Source organism: Tympanuchus pallidicinctus, unplaced genomic scaffold (genome assembly GCF_026119805.1).
Source record: "Tympanuchus pallidicinctus isolate F22 unplaced genomic scaffold, pur_lepc_1.0 scaffold1, whole genome shotgun sequence".
Lineage (NCBI taxonomy): Eukaryota > Metazoa > Chordata > Aves > Galliformes > Phasianidae > Tympanuchus > Tympanuchus pallidicinctus.
The window spans coordinates 77,474,379-77,494,307 of NW_026294618.1; the positions used below are offsets into that span (position 1 = coordinate 77,474,379).

The window sequence follows — 19,929 nt, forward strand, 5'->3', positions numbered from 1 at the left end:
CAGCAATTCCTAGATGTTCTCAGTGTGATGGTTATTGTAGCCCTGGCATCCAGCTTCACGATGTGGGTTGTTTTGGAAAGTAGCCATATTTTCCTGAAGTCCATAAATGAGAAAAAGGTGATAAATACTTTTTTTAAAGACTTATCAATAAAATTTAAGCAGAAGCTCTTGAGACAACAGGGGAAAAAAAAAAATATGTTTAGGGATCTTGATGGCTAGCTTCTAAGTCAAAAATTTCCAAACGTTTTCATAAGAACTATAAGATGAGTCTTCTGCAGAGGAAGCTGTAAGACACTGTAAGTATAGTTTTCATTGCTTGCCTCTTAGAAAATCAGCATTTTGCACCCATCTTAGACACACTATAAATGCACGTTCCAGATTCCTTTCAATCAACTCCAAGGAAGCACTGAACTGCAAAACTTTTCAAAAATAGAATACCTAAAGGGAGAAGGATATTTATCTGAAGGGAAGAGCTAATAAAAAAACCCCAGCATTTTCACAGGAGAAAGAAGTGCTGATGATAGTTACTCAAGCATCTTCTTTTTTTTCTACGGAAAAGTATATCAACTACTTCATCTGACCGTTTGCTCTGTTAGTGGTATATTTACATCTTCATTATTAAACTTGAGAAGAAATTTTAACTCAGATAGATAAAACTAAGAGTTGCTTTAATTTGCTTTCAGATGCTACACTGTTGTTTAGTGCCTGGAAGCAGAATGAGATTACGATGTCTATAGAATTTAGTTTTGTTTTGTATTCTTGACAAAGCAAGGTAGTCTTTCATCTCTGTCAACTTCCAGTAAACAAGCTGGCAGACAGTCTTTTTCTGCTATAAATATTACTTTTAAACAGTCAGTCTAAGGATTAGCGTACACCTTCATTAGCTGAATACTGCTCCTCCTTCTAACCACTTTCCACTCTTTCCATTGCGTCTACTTACTCAGCTAATTAATTTATCTGGTAATTGAATATGTGATTTAATTCAGAATAGTTTCTGACATGAACAGGTAAATTTGTATTTATCACACAAAGATGAATGGCTTTGACAATTTTCCTCAAATTCACAACTGTGTGCCCAGGGAGATCCATATTCATAATAAAGTAATGGAAATATCACTTGGATGTTTGCTGTTTAGAAGGTATATATATAGGAGAACTTCCCAGCAGTTTGCCAACAATCATCGAGCATATTACATCACCGTTATGTAGGTTATATCAAAAGAATCTGAAGATCTGTTTTCTCTGGTAAATAACAGGTAATGTGTTAGACTTCAGCAGACACAAATTACTGTTGTAAACATTAATTTTCTAAGCAGGTAAATTGAGTAAAATTGTAAAAAGGTTGTGAATGCTTTTGTTGCTTTTTTGGTTTTTTGGTTTTTTTTTTGTTAAATACACCATTCCCACTGCATGGAAAAGATGTGATTAATTGAATGGAGTTGCTTGGTTTCAGAATTGCTGGGGTCCTGGAGTGCTCTTCTGGCTTCATTTTTAAATGTTGCTCATAATGAAATAAATTCAGAAGCTTAATGATCATCCATATATTTGGGAAGGTCATATTTACTCCTTTTGGACCAAAGTGAATTTACTAGAGAGAATGGCAGCAGGCATGATCACAATATAGAACAGCTTCCAAAAGAATTTCTTAGTCAGTGTATACTTAAACTTGTAAAGAGTTATGTTGTGGGATATGCAAAAAGTATTTGATACTGAGAAGGGCATGGAGAAGCAAAACATGTAATTTTTACTTTCTTTTTCAAAGGAAAAATAGGGGATCTCAAAAGCTTAAAAAAAAAAGTGTCTGTTTTGTTTTGTCTGCTTATCTGTAGTCTCTGATGGCTTTGTTTTAGGGATGCCTGTTCTTTCCTAGATATATTGAATAGAATCATAGAATCATTTGATTTGGAAGGGACCTTTAAAGGTTATCTAGTCCAACTCCTGTGCAATGAACAGGAATGCCTGCAGCTACAGAGCCCTGGCCAGCCTGACCTTGAGTGTCTCCAGGGACAGGGCATCCATAAACCATTATCTGCTTGAACATGGGAAGGAAATATAAATAATAAACTTACTTGTCAAGGTCCTGATGTTTGAGAGTATAGACTGTCTATGTAGACATTGCAGCTGGCATCTCAGAGTACTTTGCAGGCACAGTTCCAGCTCCTCATGGGTGTTTTCAGAATGTACCCAGATGTGGATTTCATATTATGTTGATGAAGAATTGCTTAATGGTGCCCTGGAAAAAATGTTGTAGTGACTCCTGCCACTCCTTTTTCTGAACTTTTTATCTTAGTACAACAAACCAGTGAGCTCAAATAGTTTGAGACAGAATTTTTTGCTAGATGCTTCTTTGGTCTGACCTGTTAAAAGTGTTCAATTGTATGTTGGCTTGAAAAAAAACTGAGAGACTTTTAAATGATATTTGTTCTTTTATGACTTAAATATTAGAATGATTTTTCACTGTTATTCTGTTAAGCCCCATAGAGCAAAGAGGAGAAATCATCTTAGGGCAACAGTGTGCTTAGGAATGTGTAACATTGAGTTTTCGGTTTTTTATTCCCTTAAATGAGGAAAAAAAATATATGATTAGGAGAGTTTGGAGTTATGTTTCCTAATATGTTCTATAAAGAGCAATTGTACTTTAACGAAGCACTTCTATTTTGGTAAAGCAATGCATGCTTGGAATTAATAAGAATGTTTTTCCTCAATTGATCTAGTTCCAGATTCTCATAATTTATATCATTATTAAATGGAAAATGAACAAATCTTTTTAAATCTTGACCCATAACTTAGAAGTAAATAAATAATAAAATATTGGGAAAGATAAGCCCAAGGTGAGTTTAAAAATAGCCCTCTAGTTCTCTTAAAAATTACCTATCTTTTGTGTATTTGTTCTGGGTTGTTTATTTTAAGATCCTGGTAGCTTAGTTCCAGGGAAATCTATTATACAGAACAATAAACTTACGTGCTATTAAAATTTCATGAGCAGTTTGGAATTGGGCTGTAATTCATTTCTAGCAATGAGAAAGCACTCTTTACCAGTCTTATTTTTTTCTTCACATTCGATGTTTGCTTTTACAGTAATTATGTAAAATTGTTTTGGCCATCCCTGTCCACTGGAATGCTCACATAACATGAAATGTTATTGCTCTGTTAATGTGAAAGTTGGGAGTTAGGAATACTGAAGGTAGCACAGTGAATTAGTTACAAAACTATTATTTGTAATATTAATTTCTGACTTGAAGTCATTAGGGACTGTGGTTTATCTGTATGTGGATTGCATACTATAATTCCTCATCAAAAATAGTGCAAAAAGAAGATAAAGTAATACTTGTAATACATTTAATTGTCATTTGTATAACACTTTAACTCAATATCTTTGGTTTCTAATAATTATTTTCATAATATTATGAAAGTTAAGGCTGATAAACCTAAGGAAAGAGTAGCTGATGTAACTAGTGGCAGAAAAAAGAAAAAAAAGACATTTCAAGAGAGAAAAATGTCATCTGCTAAGGCAAAATATTAGAAAGATGCAGGATTAGACTGATTTATGTTGTGTTTTATTAATGTTCAGATGAGTTCTGAAGAGTCTGTACTTAAATCAATGTACAGTAGCCAGTAGCTATATATCTAATAGTTTCATTTGACCGTTCTCTTTTTCCCTCTCATCTGTCTGGAAAACAGACCAGTTAATATTAACCAAAGGATGAAACTGAGTCATCATCTTTGGGTTTGAGCAAAGCTTGGAAAGATGGTAATCTCTTTGATGTGAATGATAATTTTACAGCTTTCCTCTCCCTAGCATCTTCTTCTGCTTCCTAGCAGTAATTATATAGAGAAGATGCATGAAAGCAGTTCCTTTTTGCAGCATCTTCAATTTAAAGCTATGTAATCAGCTTTTGTAATATTCAGATGTTTCATGTCTATGAAGACAATTAGACTCATGGAAAAATTTACTATTATATTGGATGTCTGTAATACATTTGAATCTCTCTGTATATCCAGAATTCTAGAAAGGAATTCCTACTTGGGAGCATGGTAGCTTTGTTTTGTAGGTAAGTAAATCCCTTGAAAACTTAGAATAGGAAGAACTTCCATGTGAGGCATTTAGTTCATATCTAAATGATAGAAATTTTTTGAGCATTTGGGAGTGGTCCAGTCATAAGTGTCATATGTTCCTTCTGCAGTTCATTTGCAGGTTTATTAGTGATCTCCAAAAAAAAATACTATCTAGAAATAAAAAATAAAAATAAATTTTAAAATTAAAAGCTATCTAAAAAAGGGTCTGTTTTCATTACTGATGTGTTTAGTCTTATCTTTTCAACTGAAATGCAAACTGTATAAAGCAATGACTGAACTTGTAGGCTAAAATTCTCTATTGCGTGTCTGAAGATTAAAAAAATTCTAGCTGAACCTACTACACTACTACTACTAGCTGAACATTAGGAGGTGCCCAAATGGCTGTATTTTTGCCTGTAGTGTCACTTCTTATGTGGAGTTAACTTTCCTAAAGCTAGCATTTGGTCGATTTGTTGAGCTGTAACTTCGCGTCTTTCCTAAACTCATGTCATGGCTCCAAGTGTAATAATATGGATGAAATCCTTTGCTGATTTCATGAGATTGCCATGTTAGTATTTCCTTTTGCTGCACATCATCTCTTATGCCCTATGCTTAACATTAGGGAGGGTGTTGTGTTTAATCTCTTTCTCCTGCCACCAATTACTCAAGCTTTGGTAATGCTGAGAGTTCTCTTTGAATCTTGCCTCCTTTACAGTATCTTTCAGTTGTTTGTGTTATTGACAGATCTGTGGTAATTTTCTCCAGTACATTTAGCTAACGTAAGTGCTAATTATGGTAACATAAATTGTTTTAGAGTCCTGCAGGGAAAAAAGAAGAGGCTTGTGATAAGATCTCCACAGGAATGTGATGTATGCATCAGGAATGCTTTTCTCCAGTATCACTTGATTTTCTCCAGTATCAGAGTTGATTTTGTTTTGATCCTTAAAATAAATATCCCACTCCTAACCTTACCCTCAGTCCAACCTCCCCATTCACTGGTATTATGTCTTTTTTTTTTTTTGGAGTGCCTGTTCTTATTTTCATAGCCATTATGCCTTATGCTTGGTATGATCTCTTTGATCCTACCATCAAAACAGCTTTTTTGAGGCTACTAAGCCCTTCTCTCTTTTCATCTGTTTAATAACAGAACTAAATGAACCAGATAATTAGATTTTAAATAAAAATTGTCATTTATAAATACCTCATTTTTCTTGTTCATGTTTGAAATTCTGGTGACAAAAAAAAAAAGGAAAAAAAGAATGATGTTAGAAATGAAGACAAAAAGAAGAAAAAAGGCAAATAACCAAACAAAATAACAAGTGACAAAATTATTTCTGCTGAAAGAACTTTAAAAACTGAAGGAAATTCAAATGAAAAAAATAGATTGTTTGTATTACTGAAGCTGCTCTTTTTCTATCTGCAAAACATTAATGAACACAGTTGGATTTTGAGAGTAGTCTTTATTTACTGAAATTAGTCCTTTATATACTCTTCATTTACTGAAATTACTTTTGCTTGGCTTTTGAAATTTCTAGGATTTTTTTTTTTTCTTTTTTAACGTGAAGAACTGAAGAAATTTCCTTTTTACCAGTCAAATTAATTATATTTTTTCAGTTTTTCCATCAAAATTCAGTACCTTTGACTTCTGAGCTACGTTCTGGTTCCTTCCTGGACATTCTGCCACCTTTTCAGGTTGTGCTCTGTGATCTCTCTTGGATGATTCTTTGATTCTCTTTTTTTCTCTTTCTGGGCTCTTATTGTTAGACTGTATTCTCTTGTAGGACTGTTCTTACTTACTAAAAGGACATATTCCTCCTTGTTGACATTTCCTATTAGGGTATGTGCTGCTATACTGAGGAATGTGTTTGCTTAGAGCCTTTGCTCTAATAATGTATTTGACAGTGAGATACTGAATGTCATCTTCTTGGTATGGATGAGGGGAGATGATTTAAACTAGGAAAGATTTAGATTAGATGTCAGGGCGGTGAGAGAGTGACAAGGTGCTTGAACAGGCTGCCCAGAGAGACTGTGGATGCCCCATCCCTGGAGGTATTCAAAGCTAGGTTGCATGAGGCCTGGGCAGCCTGATCTTGTACTTGATCTAGCAATTGGCAACCTGCTTGTTGAAGGGAGGTTGGAGCTTAATAGTCTTTGATGTCCCTTCCAACCCAAGCCATTCTGTGATTCTATTATTCTATTCTGTGTTGAGAGACAAAGCAACAAGTAAACTTACCATTTCTTGTGGAAGCTTTCCTTAAAGAAACTTATGCTGTGTGTGTATTCCTTAGGCAATTTATAACTATAGAAAGAGAAGCTCAGAGGCAACACTGTGCCTTACAAATCAGCAGCCTGAACTTCTGAATTTCATAGAAATTACTTTGTGAGGGATCGCGGCCACTGTCAACAGACTTTTCACAGTCTGGCCTACTAAATTTCCTCCAAACCTGATGCTCAGTAACTAGGCTAAGGTACAACTGTGCACATGGATAGCTGCATGTGATGAAGCCGAAGCTGGAATAAAACTTCCATCTATCTTCTCTAAAAGACTCTTCAGAAAAGAAAAAGAAAAATCTAGTGGTATAAAGCTGATTTTGCTCTCTTATTAAGAATTGGATCACTTATTCAAGATTTCCAGATGTTATTGTTCTGGCAGTGCTTCAACTGTGCTCAGCTACCAGAATTCCTTGGGTTTCTTCTTGAAAGACTTCTGTCTCCAAAACAATGTTTTCCATGCTAATAGCCTGGAAGATGGTCAAAGATTTTCCTAGCAGTGCAAGTAAAAGAATGCATAGTATTTAAAAGTCCATCTGAGACTATTTGCTGCTTTGACATTCTCCCATGAATGGATTTTCTTTATCCAAATGGGAAGTCAACTTAGAAAACTTTGGAGGGTAGTGTCTTCTTTTATTAGACTACTGCAACCTTTTTGTTGTTTTTGAATGAATATGCTAAACTTTCAGTATTCTCAGTGGGAGGGATTCATTTCTGCAGAAAGGAACGTTGACTCCCAATAATCTTCTAAGCATCTTTTTGGCTCATGTTTTAGAAGATTGTCTACTGTAAGTTATTTGTTGATTTGGTTTTTGTTTGTGTGGTTTTTAGACAGTTTATTGTTAAAAGTAGTTGACTGAGAAGGTGGGAGAACAAAAGAAGCTATGAGCTAATAACCTGACCATTTAATATTCTCCCAGAAATCAAGTCATTCATGATAACGTGTGAGACAAAGGACAGGAGCCCAAGTCACAGGACTTGAAAAGTCAAGATCCACAGCTGTATTTCCATTTTGTCTGCCATTTTCTCTGCTGATGTGAATTTGAGTCACCGTCCCTGGAGGTGTTCAAGAAACATTTAGATGGACTAAGGGAAATGGTTTAATGGGGAAATATTGGTGGTAGGTGGTAGGTTGGATTGGATGATCTTGGAAGTCTTTTCCAGTGCTTGTGATTCTATGATTCTCTGATTCTACTTCTCTTTATTTGGACATATTTAATGACCAGATAATTATTTATGTGATGAATTTGTGAAATGAATTTTGAAATGTGGTGTAATAATTCTACTTTTTCAAGGAGTCTTTTATCCCCTTACACTAACACATTGTTATAGTAGAATATTTTAAAACTCATTTCAGATATTACAGTAAAAGTCCTGAGAGATCACTTGACCTAGCTTTTACTTTATTACTTGGAAATTTCCTTTCATTGATACCTTAGAATGAAGAGTAATACATTTTTCTAATGCCAGTGAAGTTAAAGGAAGAAATGTTAAAACTTTTTCTATTGAGAGGTGTCTTTTCCTCTTTCACTGAACCCTGCTTGGTAGAGGAGAACCAAATTTCTTGCTTTTTAAGATAAAAAAACAAGCAAGTTTTTTTTTTTTTGCACCAGTAATGTATCTTACTAAAAAGTGTTTTAATTTCGGAATTGTCTTAGAATACTTAGATGTATTTGAAATAGTAATATATAGAGTCCTTATTTTCATTTCTTTAACTTACAATTAAAGGATTTTCTTCTGAATTCTTTTTTCCTTTTGAAGCTCATGTGTATTTGTAGAATGCTAAATTAATCTACACTTTTTAATTTAAAATTCTGTCATCTGCATTTAAAAAATTTAAGTTCTGTACTGCGACATTACTTGGCTATGATATTTGCATATTTCTCTGTTTGTTGTATCTCCTACTTTTATTGACTCATTGCTGCTTATCCCACTAGTATGCCCAATGTTTGGGGCAAGGACTGTTAAATGTAAACTCAGCGTACATCTTAAGTCTTTGACTTTTAAACATTTATGGTATACATAAAATAGAGAATCTGGAAACAAATGTGACTACTGTTTAATACATTTTATGTCCTCCAGTTCTTTAAGATAATTTCTTAATTCGGGAAATATTATTTGCAGGTAGAAAATGTTTTTTAAATGATCCAATCAACTAACCACAATATTTAAATATTTACTCTTCTGCAGATAAAGGAAGCACCTTAAAAAAAAAAAAAAAAACCAACAACCTGCAATTATTTTCATTTGGCTTAGATGTAATGATTCTCCATGACATCTTCCTCTCTTTGATTATTCCTTATATAAAATTGGCTGTAATACAGTTTCCTAATGAGAGGACACAGTTTCTTCTGACTAGGTACAGTTACTGCTTATTAGCATTTCATCAATTTCAGTTTTTCACAGAATAAAAGGAGAAGCATAAGTTTTCAAATTAAAGAATTCAGCAATTTTTAAACAATCTGGAGAAATATTCAACTAAAGTTTTGATGTTGTACTATACGACCTTTTTTGTTTCTTTGCTGGACAAGCAGAGTTCAGATAGTTATAACATTTAAAAAAAAAAAAAGCCCAAAACACAACAACAACAAAAAGCCACCCTTCCATCTCTCCCTCTTGCCAAATGCACTTCATGTTGATAAATGGTCTTGGTCACTGTATTAATAAACGATGATTCTAAAATATGAATATACTGAGACTGAAACTTATTCTACAGCTTTTCATTTTCCCTTTCCTTATTCTTCCCACTTATGTGTGAATCTATTCATTGATGGGGTTTTCTTCCTTTTCTTTGGTTTCAGATGCGAGTGTCTCTCTGGTTTATGTGGTTTCCCCATGTGCGAGGCAGGCTCCGTTCCTCAAATAGTTTCACGTGGAGATGGAACACCTGGCAAGTGCTGTGATGTCTTTGAGTGTGTCAATGGTACGTGAAGTTTTCTCTTGTACCTGGAGAGGAGGATCTTGTGTCTTTGGGAGAATCTGGGAATATGGTTATTCATACTATATTGTCAAGATTTGAGAGACATAATTTTCTTTGAGTTCATTCACTAAGAAGAAACTGGAAGTTTAATTGAAGGTTTATAGTGGGAAAATGTCCATTGTAAGTTGTGTCATGTTTCTTTAATTCTAAAGTATTTTTTTCTCTCTAAACCCAAGGAGTTAGAATTTTAGTGAAAAGCTCCCTCACTGTGTGTTTTCCAGGTGCTTTTTTGCCAGTTACAAGCGTGAGATCCTTTTTAAAGTGTTGGTTTGTTTGGGTTTTTTTTTCGCTAAGAATTGAATCTCCTTCTTGCAGTGTTGTAAAGAAGAGCTGTTTAGACTGTTGGGTTCCCTCTAAAAAAAACACTTTAAATAAACACAGTAACTTTTAGCACAAGTGTAAAACCCTTGGAAATTACAATTCAGTACAGGAATAGACTGATTCTATTTTTTTTTATTTTTTTTTTTCCTTCCTGATGGAAATATTTAGAAAAAATTACTTAAAGAACTTAAATTTGTTAAGCACATTTGTTATTTTTGATTTGTTATGCAAATCTCAGGATTGCTCAGAGTTGTGTGTGGTGAGTTGGAAGAGACAAGTATTCAGCTGTTGGAGAAAAAGGTTCTTGAAAGGCTGCATGCTCAGATAATTTCTGAGCATAAAAAAATTACATGTTGGTTAAATATTTACTTATTATTTATTTTATATACTTAAATGTTTATTAAGTGTTATTTAATATTGTTCCATTGTGTGTGATGACATTCTTAAAACTATTTTTGCATTCTTTACTGCATATGCACATAATGTGTACATATCTAATATAGACACTCCTCTAGGAGAATGTTTCTGATGTTTACACATAAGAATATTCTTATACAGTTTTCCTGTTGTTATAATATCTATTTAATGATATAATTAGGAGAATAGAAAGCTGTCGGGATCATCAGTACTGATCCTCTGAATTACCTTGACATGAAGGAATATCTTCACATAGTCTGGAAATTGAAAAAAAAAACAAAAAAAACCTAGTTAGTGTAGGTGGTGTAACTGCATTGCGTTATTAGGTGACACTAATGATGTACAGTATTAAAGCACACAAGCCTTCTGTACTTCGTATGTGTGGATGGGATAGGGTGGTGGAGAGAGGGGAGGCTGTCTGGAAAGGGAAGAGTTGGTTGTCCCCAGGCAGAACTGACTGGTGTTGAAGGGTGGTATAAGGGCAGCAAAATACAGATAACATAGAGACTCTGTTAGCATCATATTGCCTTTGCTGTTTGTCAGCGTTTGAAGTCAGGTCAGTGTTTTTTTGACAAAAGCTTTTCCTATATGTAATATTGAGCTGTTTTGGAAGTTCTACAACAGATTTGTAGGTCTTGTGTGGTTCTCTTTGTAACAAGTACATGCTATCTCAAACTAGCACTAGCTCGATCCATCAGAAAAATATATATTTCCATGGAAACTACAACAGATACAAAGAGCACAACACTAGTTGATAGAACAAATTCTTAGCTACAAAATACTATTTCTCAATAAAGCCACCACCATTAGCTTTGCATTTTCACCAGCAATGAACAAGAGCTTGTATGCAAAAATCTGTACCAGCAGAGGTGACCCACTGTCACCACTGCTGAAGCACACCACCACCACCTCACTGTGTTCACATCCACGATTTTGTCTCCATAAATGTTCAGCAAGTGTCAAAGTGTGTCAATGAGTGGCATTTTTTCTACATGGAGGAACTCAGTGACACCCTTTTACTTCATATGCACTTCCATGTCAGACAGCATTCTGTCAGACTGCCATTTTGCTGTCGTCTGTCACACAGCAACAACATGTAGTGGAATATTGTTGTGAACATTCAACCTCTACTGCCAACCCACCAATATCTTTTTCTGATGTTGCGGGCCAACATTGGAGGCATTACTTTTAGAGCAGCCCTGTTATATTGGTGTGCCTTCATGTTCCTCATCCTATGTAATCTCCTATTTCTTATAGTCTGACACATAATCATGTAAATATTATTTCTAACCAAAACATATTATTCCTGCTTGGAAACAGTTCTGATGTTTCAATTTAATGAAATTAGAATTTATTATTAAGTTACACTGCATCAACAGTCTTTGGCTGTTCAGCATTTAGAAAGTGTTTTGAACAGCTTTCTTGTTGATAATGTGCACAAAATGTGCTTCAGAGAGATGCTCCATATATTTCTTTCTGAGATTTTAATTGACATCAATATAAGCAGAGAACAGAAGATTTTACATAAAGATTTGACCGGACACATCTTTTCTACTTTTTAAAACACTGCTTTGGTTAAAATAATTTACCATTACAGTTAATGAACAGGTATTCAAATCTTTCCTTCTAGACCGTACTAGATAGCATGTTATAATTTGGAAAGAAAATTGAGCAAGAGATTCCTTCACCCTGCATTTTACTGAAGTGAATTTGAGGTTTCTCCAGATCCACTCAACTTTTATGACTCATTTATTTTTGTCTGCTAGCAGTGGTGCACTGCCTTCTCTCATGGGAGAGGCTGTAAGGAAAAAAATGATTCAGCATTCAATTACAAGCATCAACAAATGAATCTAAATAGATTGAAGGCTACATGTGCAGCAAGAGTGGAAGTGTTTGGAAACAAGAGAGCATCCAAAATGCCTGTTCTCTAATTAGGTATTGACGCATGGCCCTCTTGAATGTAGGTTGTGCTGTAGCACATACTGGCTGGGAGCTATGCCTTTAGAAATTTGAGAGAGCAAATTGCCAAGCATCCTGCAGCTGCTTTCTTCTGTCAGACAGGGCTTTCACTTTTGAATAAGCTTCCTTGAATGCAGCAGCTACTTTAAAAGGGTCTCTGATGGCTTTATGAAAAACACTCGGTTGCCTGTGTGAGAGTGGGCCTAGTTACTGTGTCCAAGAGCTCCAAGGTGGATGGGAGAAGGCTGCTTTCTGCCCCAGCTTTGCCAGGAGTGGCTTAGAAGCCCTGCAGCTCCTTCATTGCCCTTGAAGTAGAAGGCCAGTCTTCTGTTGCCCTTCCCCTTGAGAATGGAAGTACCTAGTGCATGACCCAAAATAACAAGCTGACAGTGATGACAACTGCCACAGGGAAACTATGACCCCTTCTATTTTGCTTTTCCAGGCTTTACTCATGATAACATGGAAGTGAGCTCCTAAATCATCAAGCTCATTCACTCAATGTGACATATAACCTATGCTTTATGATGGCATCTGTAAATTTTTTTCCAAATTTGAGAAGATATCACTGATGTATTCAAGCCATTTCTCTTTTATTCTGTATCTCCTGGCTTCCTTCACACTTCTGGCTCTATAAAGGAGGTACCGCAGTGGAGGAGAGCTTCACTAATCACACTTCTTGTCACCTGTTGATGCCATTACTCCTCACAGGCTTTCTTATTCTGTTATTAAGCTCACAGTGTGGAAAATGTTAAAGGTAGTGCCATTACTTATAAAGGGAAATATGAATCACCTTTTTCTAAAGGGTGCATCAGTGAGTGCTAAGAACATTTGACAGGTGCCAGCCAGAAACATTTTCACTGCAACAAATAGATGGATCCAAGTGGAACACTCCACAGACATCAGTTTGTTGTAGGATCCCATTATTCACTATACTAAGCCTCAAAAAATGTATGCGAGAGGAAAATATTATTTTCCATATAGACAAAGAAATAAAGATTTGACCAAGATAGTAGAGTCTGCCCTAGAGCAGAGAACTGAGTATAATCCTGATCCTAATTAAATATAACTGCATGTTATTCTCCAGGCATCTAAAACCAAACAGGGACATGTTCTAGATTTGATCTTGACAAGTAGTGGGGATTGTATGAGATTGCAAAGATGGAAGTTAACTATGAAATGGTAGGTTTTGATTTTCCTAGAACAGGAGTGAGAAGCCAAATAATACCTGGACTCCAAGAAAGCAGCTTCAATAAGTTCTCAAAGAGCAGGAAGGATCCTATGGAAAATGAAGAATGAAAAAAAAAAAAAATGGTATTAATGGAAATTAGTACTGTTCTTTAAAAAGTGAGTAGAAAATTTACATTGCTGAAGTGATAGTATGGGTAGTGCAGAATGGATTATTTTGGATAAGGCATTACTGGAGAAGAAATGGTACAAAAAATAGGATTGGAGTCAAAATGCAAAGGATTCTTATTTTGAAAATATGCATAATCAGTAAGGAATGGCAAGATGCAAAATGTGGCTTGTGGGGAGCAAAAGGCAACAAACTTAAGTAAGTAATAAATGGAACATTAATACTAAAGGAAGGTTATCTTCATATCTTTTTGAAAACAGGCTCAGTAGTTGTAGGGTGCATTTTTGTTGTTTTTTTTTTTTCAGGTTTCTTACTTTGCAGAAAACCTACTGCTAAGCATTATTATTTAGCTAAAATGGCAAACCACAACCTTGTGTTAACTGATTTGGGTCTTTTTCCTGCAATTTTAAACTTCTCTCATGCATTGGAGGCAGATCACAGGTGGGCTTGTGATGAATGATGAGCTACAGCAGTTCTTTCAACGGTGGTGAGATTTTTGCAGGTGCTTGTGTCCTACTGACATGCCTAGAGCTAAACAGATTACAGCATGTACTTTCTAGTTTGGTAGATTGACAGAGAGTACTGATATTTAATTGTATTCCTCTGTTACATAGGGCATGGTTTGTTTCCAGGAGTTGCTTGGCAATTTTATATACAAAATTTGGCTCAACAAGGAGATTTTAGAGTACTGCCACAGCGCTTGGTGGCCCCAGCTCCTCCTTTGGCTGTCCAGGTGGATTTCTGTGCTACATCTTCAGCTTACTGCATGATGCTAAAAAGATTTTTTTCTGGAAGGATATATAGATAAAAGGAAGACAGCCTAGAGGAAAGCCAACAATCAGACATTTAGAAGCATAAAGTCATACAGCAAAAATAAAAACTGAAAGGAATGTATGCATTTAAGCCTCAAGAGGAGGTGGAGATGGAAAAACCCAGGATCAGTCCACTTAAAAGCAAATTTGCAGTTTGGGAAAAAATAATAGGAAGCATTTATATATACCCGGCAGTTTTGGAGATGGGAAAAGTAATGAAACTTGGATAAGTTACGTTTTTTGTGTGTGTTCTGTCTAACCTGAATTACTCTTGCTGCAATTTGAACTTTGTAGCTGTAGCTGAACTGTGGTATTCTTTGGTAGTTTGCAGTTTCTTAGTTACTGATGGGCTTAAAGAAAAGGCAAGACTGGGAAGGTGTTAGGTGGAGCTGCTTCTGTTGTAGTTGTTTCTGTTGTAGTATCTTTCTGTGCTCTTCTCTCCTCCCTGCATGGTGACTTGAAAATAAGTTTTCCTTCTCTAAAGGCAGTGCCATAAGGTCTTGTCTAGTGTGAAAAGAAGAAAAAAAAAAAAAAAGGGCATCAGTATCAGCCTGTGCAACTGTCTTTCCTCTGAAGAAGTTGCTGCGTTACTGGAGTGGAGTCTGCTGGTGAGGTAGACAGTAGTAGAAAACCGTTGATGGAGATAGGCACTGTGTATAGCTTAAGGCATCTGGATATGTAAGTGGTTTCTAGTGGGATGATACAGACTTCCTGTACTAGAAACTTCACTATGTAAATCTAAATTTTTCGATTTGGTTTAAATGTGAATTTTTCAGTGTTGCAGTTTTCTATGGTTATTACGTCTCAGTGTCCTTTTCTTTCACAGTCTGCAGATGCAACAAAATAACAAGAAACAAAATAATGTTTCTTTCCTTCAAATAATTACATAAAAGCATGTATAAATAATTACACTGACTCATAAATAATAGTTAACAGGTTTGTCTTAGTCCTGATTGGTGTTCCTAGATGCAAGACTAAAGGACTTTGCTGAGTGGTTCCACAGATGTGTTAACAGGGAATACATTGCACAGAGTACTAAAGTTCAAAGAGTAAGAAGCCAAATATTTTCTTCCACCTGGCTTGCTTAGTTATGTTTGCAGGTAAACAAAAGATACAATGTGTTGCCTTTTTACATTCTATGAACTAATTCAACTGAAGTTTCTCCTTTTATTTTCTAAACTCCTTATCAGCTGAACTTTTGAAAAACAGAAAGTTTTTCAGTATTTTGTTTATATTGACACAGGGCTGAAGTTTGTCAGCTTCCTTCCCTTTCATTTAATGGAAAGTTCACAGCACTTGCACCAATTCCTTCCAGGAGTCTGGTACAAATTCTTCTGTATACTGAAAGAATGTCCAAAGTGCTGCAACTACAAATCTTTTCGTCCTTTACACAACAGAAAATTGTTTTGAATCTCTGTTCTTCTTCAGATGGGCTAGAAGAAAATGCCCAAACTTGCCTAGAGAGAGTTGATGCCTGAGCATCTTGTGCACTTGAAATAACCATGCGCAGAATAATGCCTAGCAAGGACTGGATTGCAAAACTCATGCATGTTTCTGAGCTGTTCTGTAACTTTAAACAAAGATAACCAAAAATACAGGAAGTCTACAGAGGTCTGTGTAGCAGCAAATTTGTTTTGGAGTAGTCCAGCCTTTAGATCTTTATTAGATTTATGAGTACAAAGTAAAACACCATAGAAAACTGATTTGGTAAAAAAAAAAAAAAAAAAAATTATGTCTGCAGTTTGAAGATAAAGGTCTTCAGAAATGAGCACTTTCTGTGTCCACGTAGCACAAGTCTGCATGTCTCAGTGCAGCTTTGACTATAGGAACTCTTGCAGGACTCAGAATATAAAGGATGGTGCCCACTGAAGCAATCTCTAGAGCAAAATTTATGCCAGAGTTCTCCTTGATTTAACTGTGGAGCAGGAACTTCAATATTGAGTCAGCTGTGCCCTCTTAGTCATGCATAACTTGATATTGTAGCACAGATCTGATATCTGTCCCATCACAGTCAGTGTAAAGCCAGCCGGAACACTTCATTGTGCTGGGTCATGTCTGCTCTGCTCTGGCTCCTTCCACAGGTTTGTGGCTAACTGTCTGTGCCCAGACTAGATCTTCTGTCATAGGCTAACTGATAGCTGGCAAATGCTGAAATCAGCTTCATGAATCCATGGTCTGGGCAGCTGTCTCATACCTACTGTGTCATTTGGTAGTTGGTATCAGAAAAGGGATTTCAGTTTGCAGGTACACTTGACTGCTTGATGCTGTGCGCTTCAGTCTGTTGTAACTGTTTTGTCACATGGGGAAGTTTGGTTCTTGAAGAATTTTATATGCAGCATTTTCTCCCATGCTCGAATAATAAACTCATGGTTGCCAGCCTTTCAGAAAAGGTTGTGTTTATTTAATGATAGCTTTATACTCGTTCATTCTGTCATGGCTATTATATGTTGGTCAGTAAAGCAATAAAATTACCACTATTTTAAACAAAAACAAGTGAGAGAACTCTGAGTATCTTCCAACATACCCCACTAAAAGGAATGTGTTGGTTCAAATGCTGTTGGATTTTTTTATTAGACTTTCACTTTTGTATCTAAACCTGGAGTTCTTATTATGTTTGTTCTAGCTTGACTGAATCCTTAGAGTGCACAGATCTAGCAACAATAATCCTTGTCTTATAGCTGAATGCATATGGGTAGCTCAGTAGTTCAGTGTGAATACACGTACACTACCATAAATCTTGTTTGTAAAAATATACACACAATGACATTTTATAGCATTTTTCATTGTAAGAATAAAATAGATTGTTTCCTCTCAGGAGTTACAGTTTCTTGCTTACTGTTGTTTGGACATTTTAAAAATGAATGATAATTCATGGAAGATGTATCTACTTTCCAAACTAGGCAGAAATTGAGATCTACTTTTAGAAGGAGGGGAGGAGAAAAGTAAAGAAAAAGCAAAAAAAATCTAGAAAGCTGCAATCAAAATAGTAAAGTCAGGAACAAATGGATTTAAATGCCTTCTAAGTTCTTGGCACTTTTTCCTTTTTAAGAAGGTTTTTAGACTAACAGCTTGAGCTACATAAACTTGAAATATTTTTCAAGTGTTTGTTTATGTGAATAGCTTTCTAATGAGGTCATAGCTGTTTTCCCGGACACAGTGGTATTTCCTCTTTTTACTCTTTTTTTTTCTTTTTTTTTTTCTTTTTTTTTTTTTTTTTTAACACTGCTTTCTACATTATGCCTTGAAGACTGAAGAGGCATGTAAAAATCAAAGATTGCTCAGGATAATTCCAAGTTTCAACTCTAACATTTTAGTCATATTAAATGACTTGAGACTGGAGCTCAGCATAAGTGTGAGTGCAGGGAACTACTGAGGTCACTGAGACACTTCAGAATTTTGAAGAAACCCTACATTAACGTCAAGAATGACCTATATGAAAAGTCTTCAGACTCCAAAATTAAGAAGATTCAGCAAATCCTGGATTTTTATTTAAATATTTTGATCTCCCATGTGAGATTGAGTACTAAGAACAGCAATAGAAAACCTAACCTCAAAGCAGTTATAATTATCACCTTCATGTGTCTGCTTTATGCATGTGAGTGAGCAAACAGTCTTCCGTGTAGTCTGCGGAATTCAACAATGTATGCAATTGCCTGCTTTTTAATTTTGACTTTGTGTCTGAAACAAGTTGCTTCCTTTAACTCAGATGTTTTGGTTTTGAAAATGATAGATTCATAACTACTGAACAAATACATCTGCTTAGTGAACACTTCAGGTATCTGTTCTCAAGTGTCTCGGGCAAGTTTCAGAAAAGATCGAGAATTTTAAGTTATTCCATAATGGAAAAGAGAAAGGAAGCTTCAGTGAGTAATATAATGATAAAACTGTGAAGTCATGACTTCCTAATGACTAATGTGGTATAGAATGTGGTATGTTATAATTGTATTTGTTCTACAGAGTCAAAACTCTTCTGTGATTCAGCTGTACAGCACAGTGTGTGCATCTGTAGCTGGCTGAACTGAACATGTCCTTCAAGTCATATCCCAAATATTTAGGAATTTTTAGAGGCTTTCAGTTTCCCCGTCAGTTTGGACTGAATCATAAGTTAGGGTTCTGCTGTACAAGAAATAGTCAAAACAGACTTGCTGTTTTTAAGAACACCAAATGACCAGATAATGGTCATTACAATGGTGATTATTTTATGTGAGGAGTACAGCAGTGAGATGACTAGTAGGGCTCCAGTTTGATTGAACTAGGAAGTGTTTGGAATTCATATCATGCAGTCCTGGAATACATACATATTTTTCTCATGAACTAACAACAACAAGAAGAAAACAACAACAGAAAGCTCATTATGTACTGGACAGCTCTAAGGCAATTTAGCCACCTGTGTATCAGAATCCTGTAGAAAGAAATTGCTCTTAAAAAACATCAGAAACTCAATTTTTAAAATATATATTAAAAAAAAAAGGTATTGCTTCATTTGCTGAAATTTGAAATAGCTTCTAACTCATCCAGAATGAAAAAGATTTACAACCAATAAAGAAAATGACTTTCCTTCAGTATTTTACTTTTTAATAAATTAGAATTATAATTGTTAATAACTAGCTGCTCTAAAAATAAATCTGGATAGTATTTCTTCTGTTGTTTAAACAGAGAATAACATATACTGTGTAGTTAAAAGAAAACATAGATTTTTTTTTTAATGAAGGAAAAGTTAGTGGTTTCCTTCTATCTGGTTTTGTCAGTAGAAAAATGAGTTTAACTCTTTACCATTTTAATAGTGTCTGTAAAAATCCTGACTTGTTTTTTTCTTCTTCTTTCAGAAGTGAAACCAACTTGCATATTTAACAGCATGGAATACTATGATGGAGACATGTTTCGAATGGATGCTTGTCGCTTCTGTCGGTGTCAAGGTGGTGTGTCTATTTGCTTCTCTGCCCAGTGTGGTGAGCTACACTGTGACAGGTATTATGTCCCAGAGGGAGAGTGCTGCCCAGTATGTGAAGGTACAGTATCTTTTCAATCCTTTTTTTTTGTCTGCTGCTTTTTTTATTTTGTCCTTTCATTGAAAATGAGTGAAGAAGTGTTCCATGTTGTTGTTCTAAAGTTTGTCAACTCCTTCTTAATTTGGTTTTTCTTTTACGTTTCTTGATATGATCTTAGACATGGTCATGTGTGCTGTACCTTTTGGATGCCTTCTTCCCAAATGTTATATAAAAGCCGTTCCTAATTTCTGCAGCAGAAATTACTCATTTAGCTAATAATTTAGCCATCACTATGCTCCAAAACAGCAGCAGTGTGTCTCTGATTGTATCTATGGCTTTGCAGCCTGCTTTTTCCACTTACTGCTCTCTGTTCAGCTGAGCAGTGTTTACAATTATAGCAAAGAACCTGGGCAGTAATCTGGCTTCAGTGTTTTTCTGTTCCTCCCTTACCCTGTTGACAGCCTGCTCATCTGCTTGTTAGGCCTGCAGTCCTCCTAAAAAAAATCCTGTGGGAAATTTCACATTGACCCTCTTGCTTATACTGGAAAATATTTGACACATCGTCAGCCAGAATACAAACAGGATTCTGGGGGAGGAAGATGAGGGCTGGCGCTGTACACTTGGATCTTGCCCTACTGCGGGTCAGGGTATGGCCACAGCATAGAAAAAGGCCTGTGATGCATTCTTGGTCTGTGTGGTTAAAAGTAAACTTAGCAGTGACATCTCAATTAGCAAAATACATTGGGAATCCCAAGTCTTCCAACTCAAATT

The 19,929-nt window shown here is 35.6% G+C and overlaps 1 protein-coding gene across 2 annotated transcripts in view; it reads left to right on the top strand.

Annotated features, from left to right (window-relative positions):
- CRIM1 (cysteine rich transmembrane BMP regulator 1) overlaps positions 1–19,929 on the top strand; it is a 165,338-nt gene that overhangs the window by 96,521 nt on the left and 48,888 nt on the right. For both annotated transcript variants that reach the window (XM_052693718.1, XM_052694527.1), the window contains exons 5-6: positions 9,129–9,250; positions 18,997–19,179. In XM_052693718.1, coding sequence (XP_052549678.1) covers positions 9,129–9,250; positions 18,997–19,179 — 305 coding nt within the window. The remainder of the gene's footprint in view (positions 1–9,128; positions 9,251–18,996; positions 19,180–19,929) is intronic.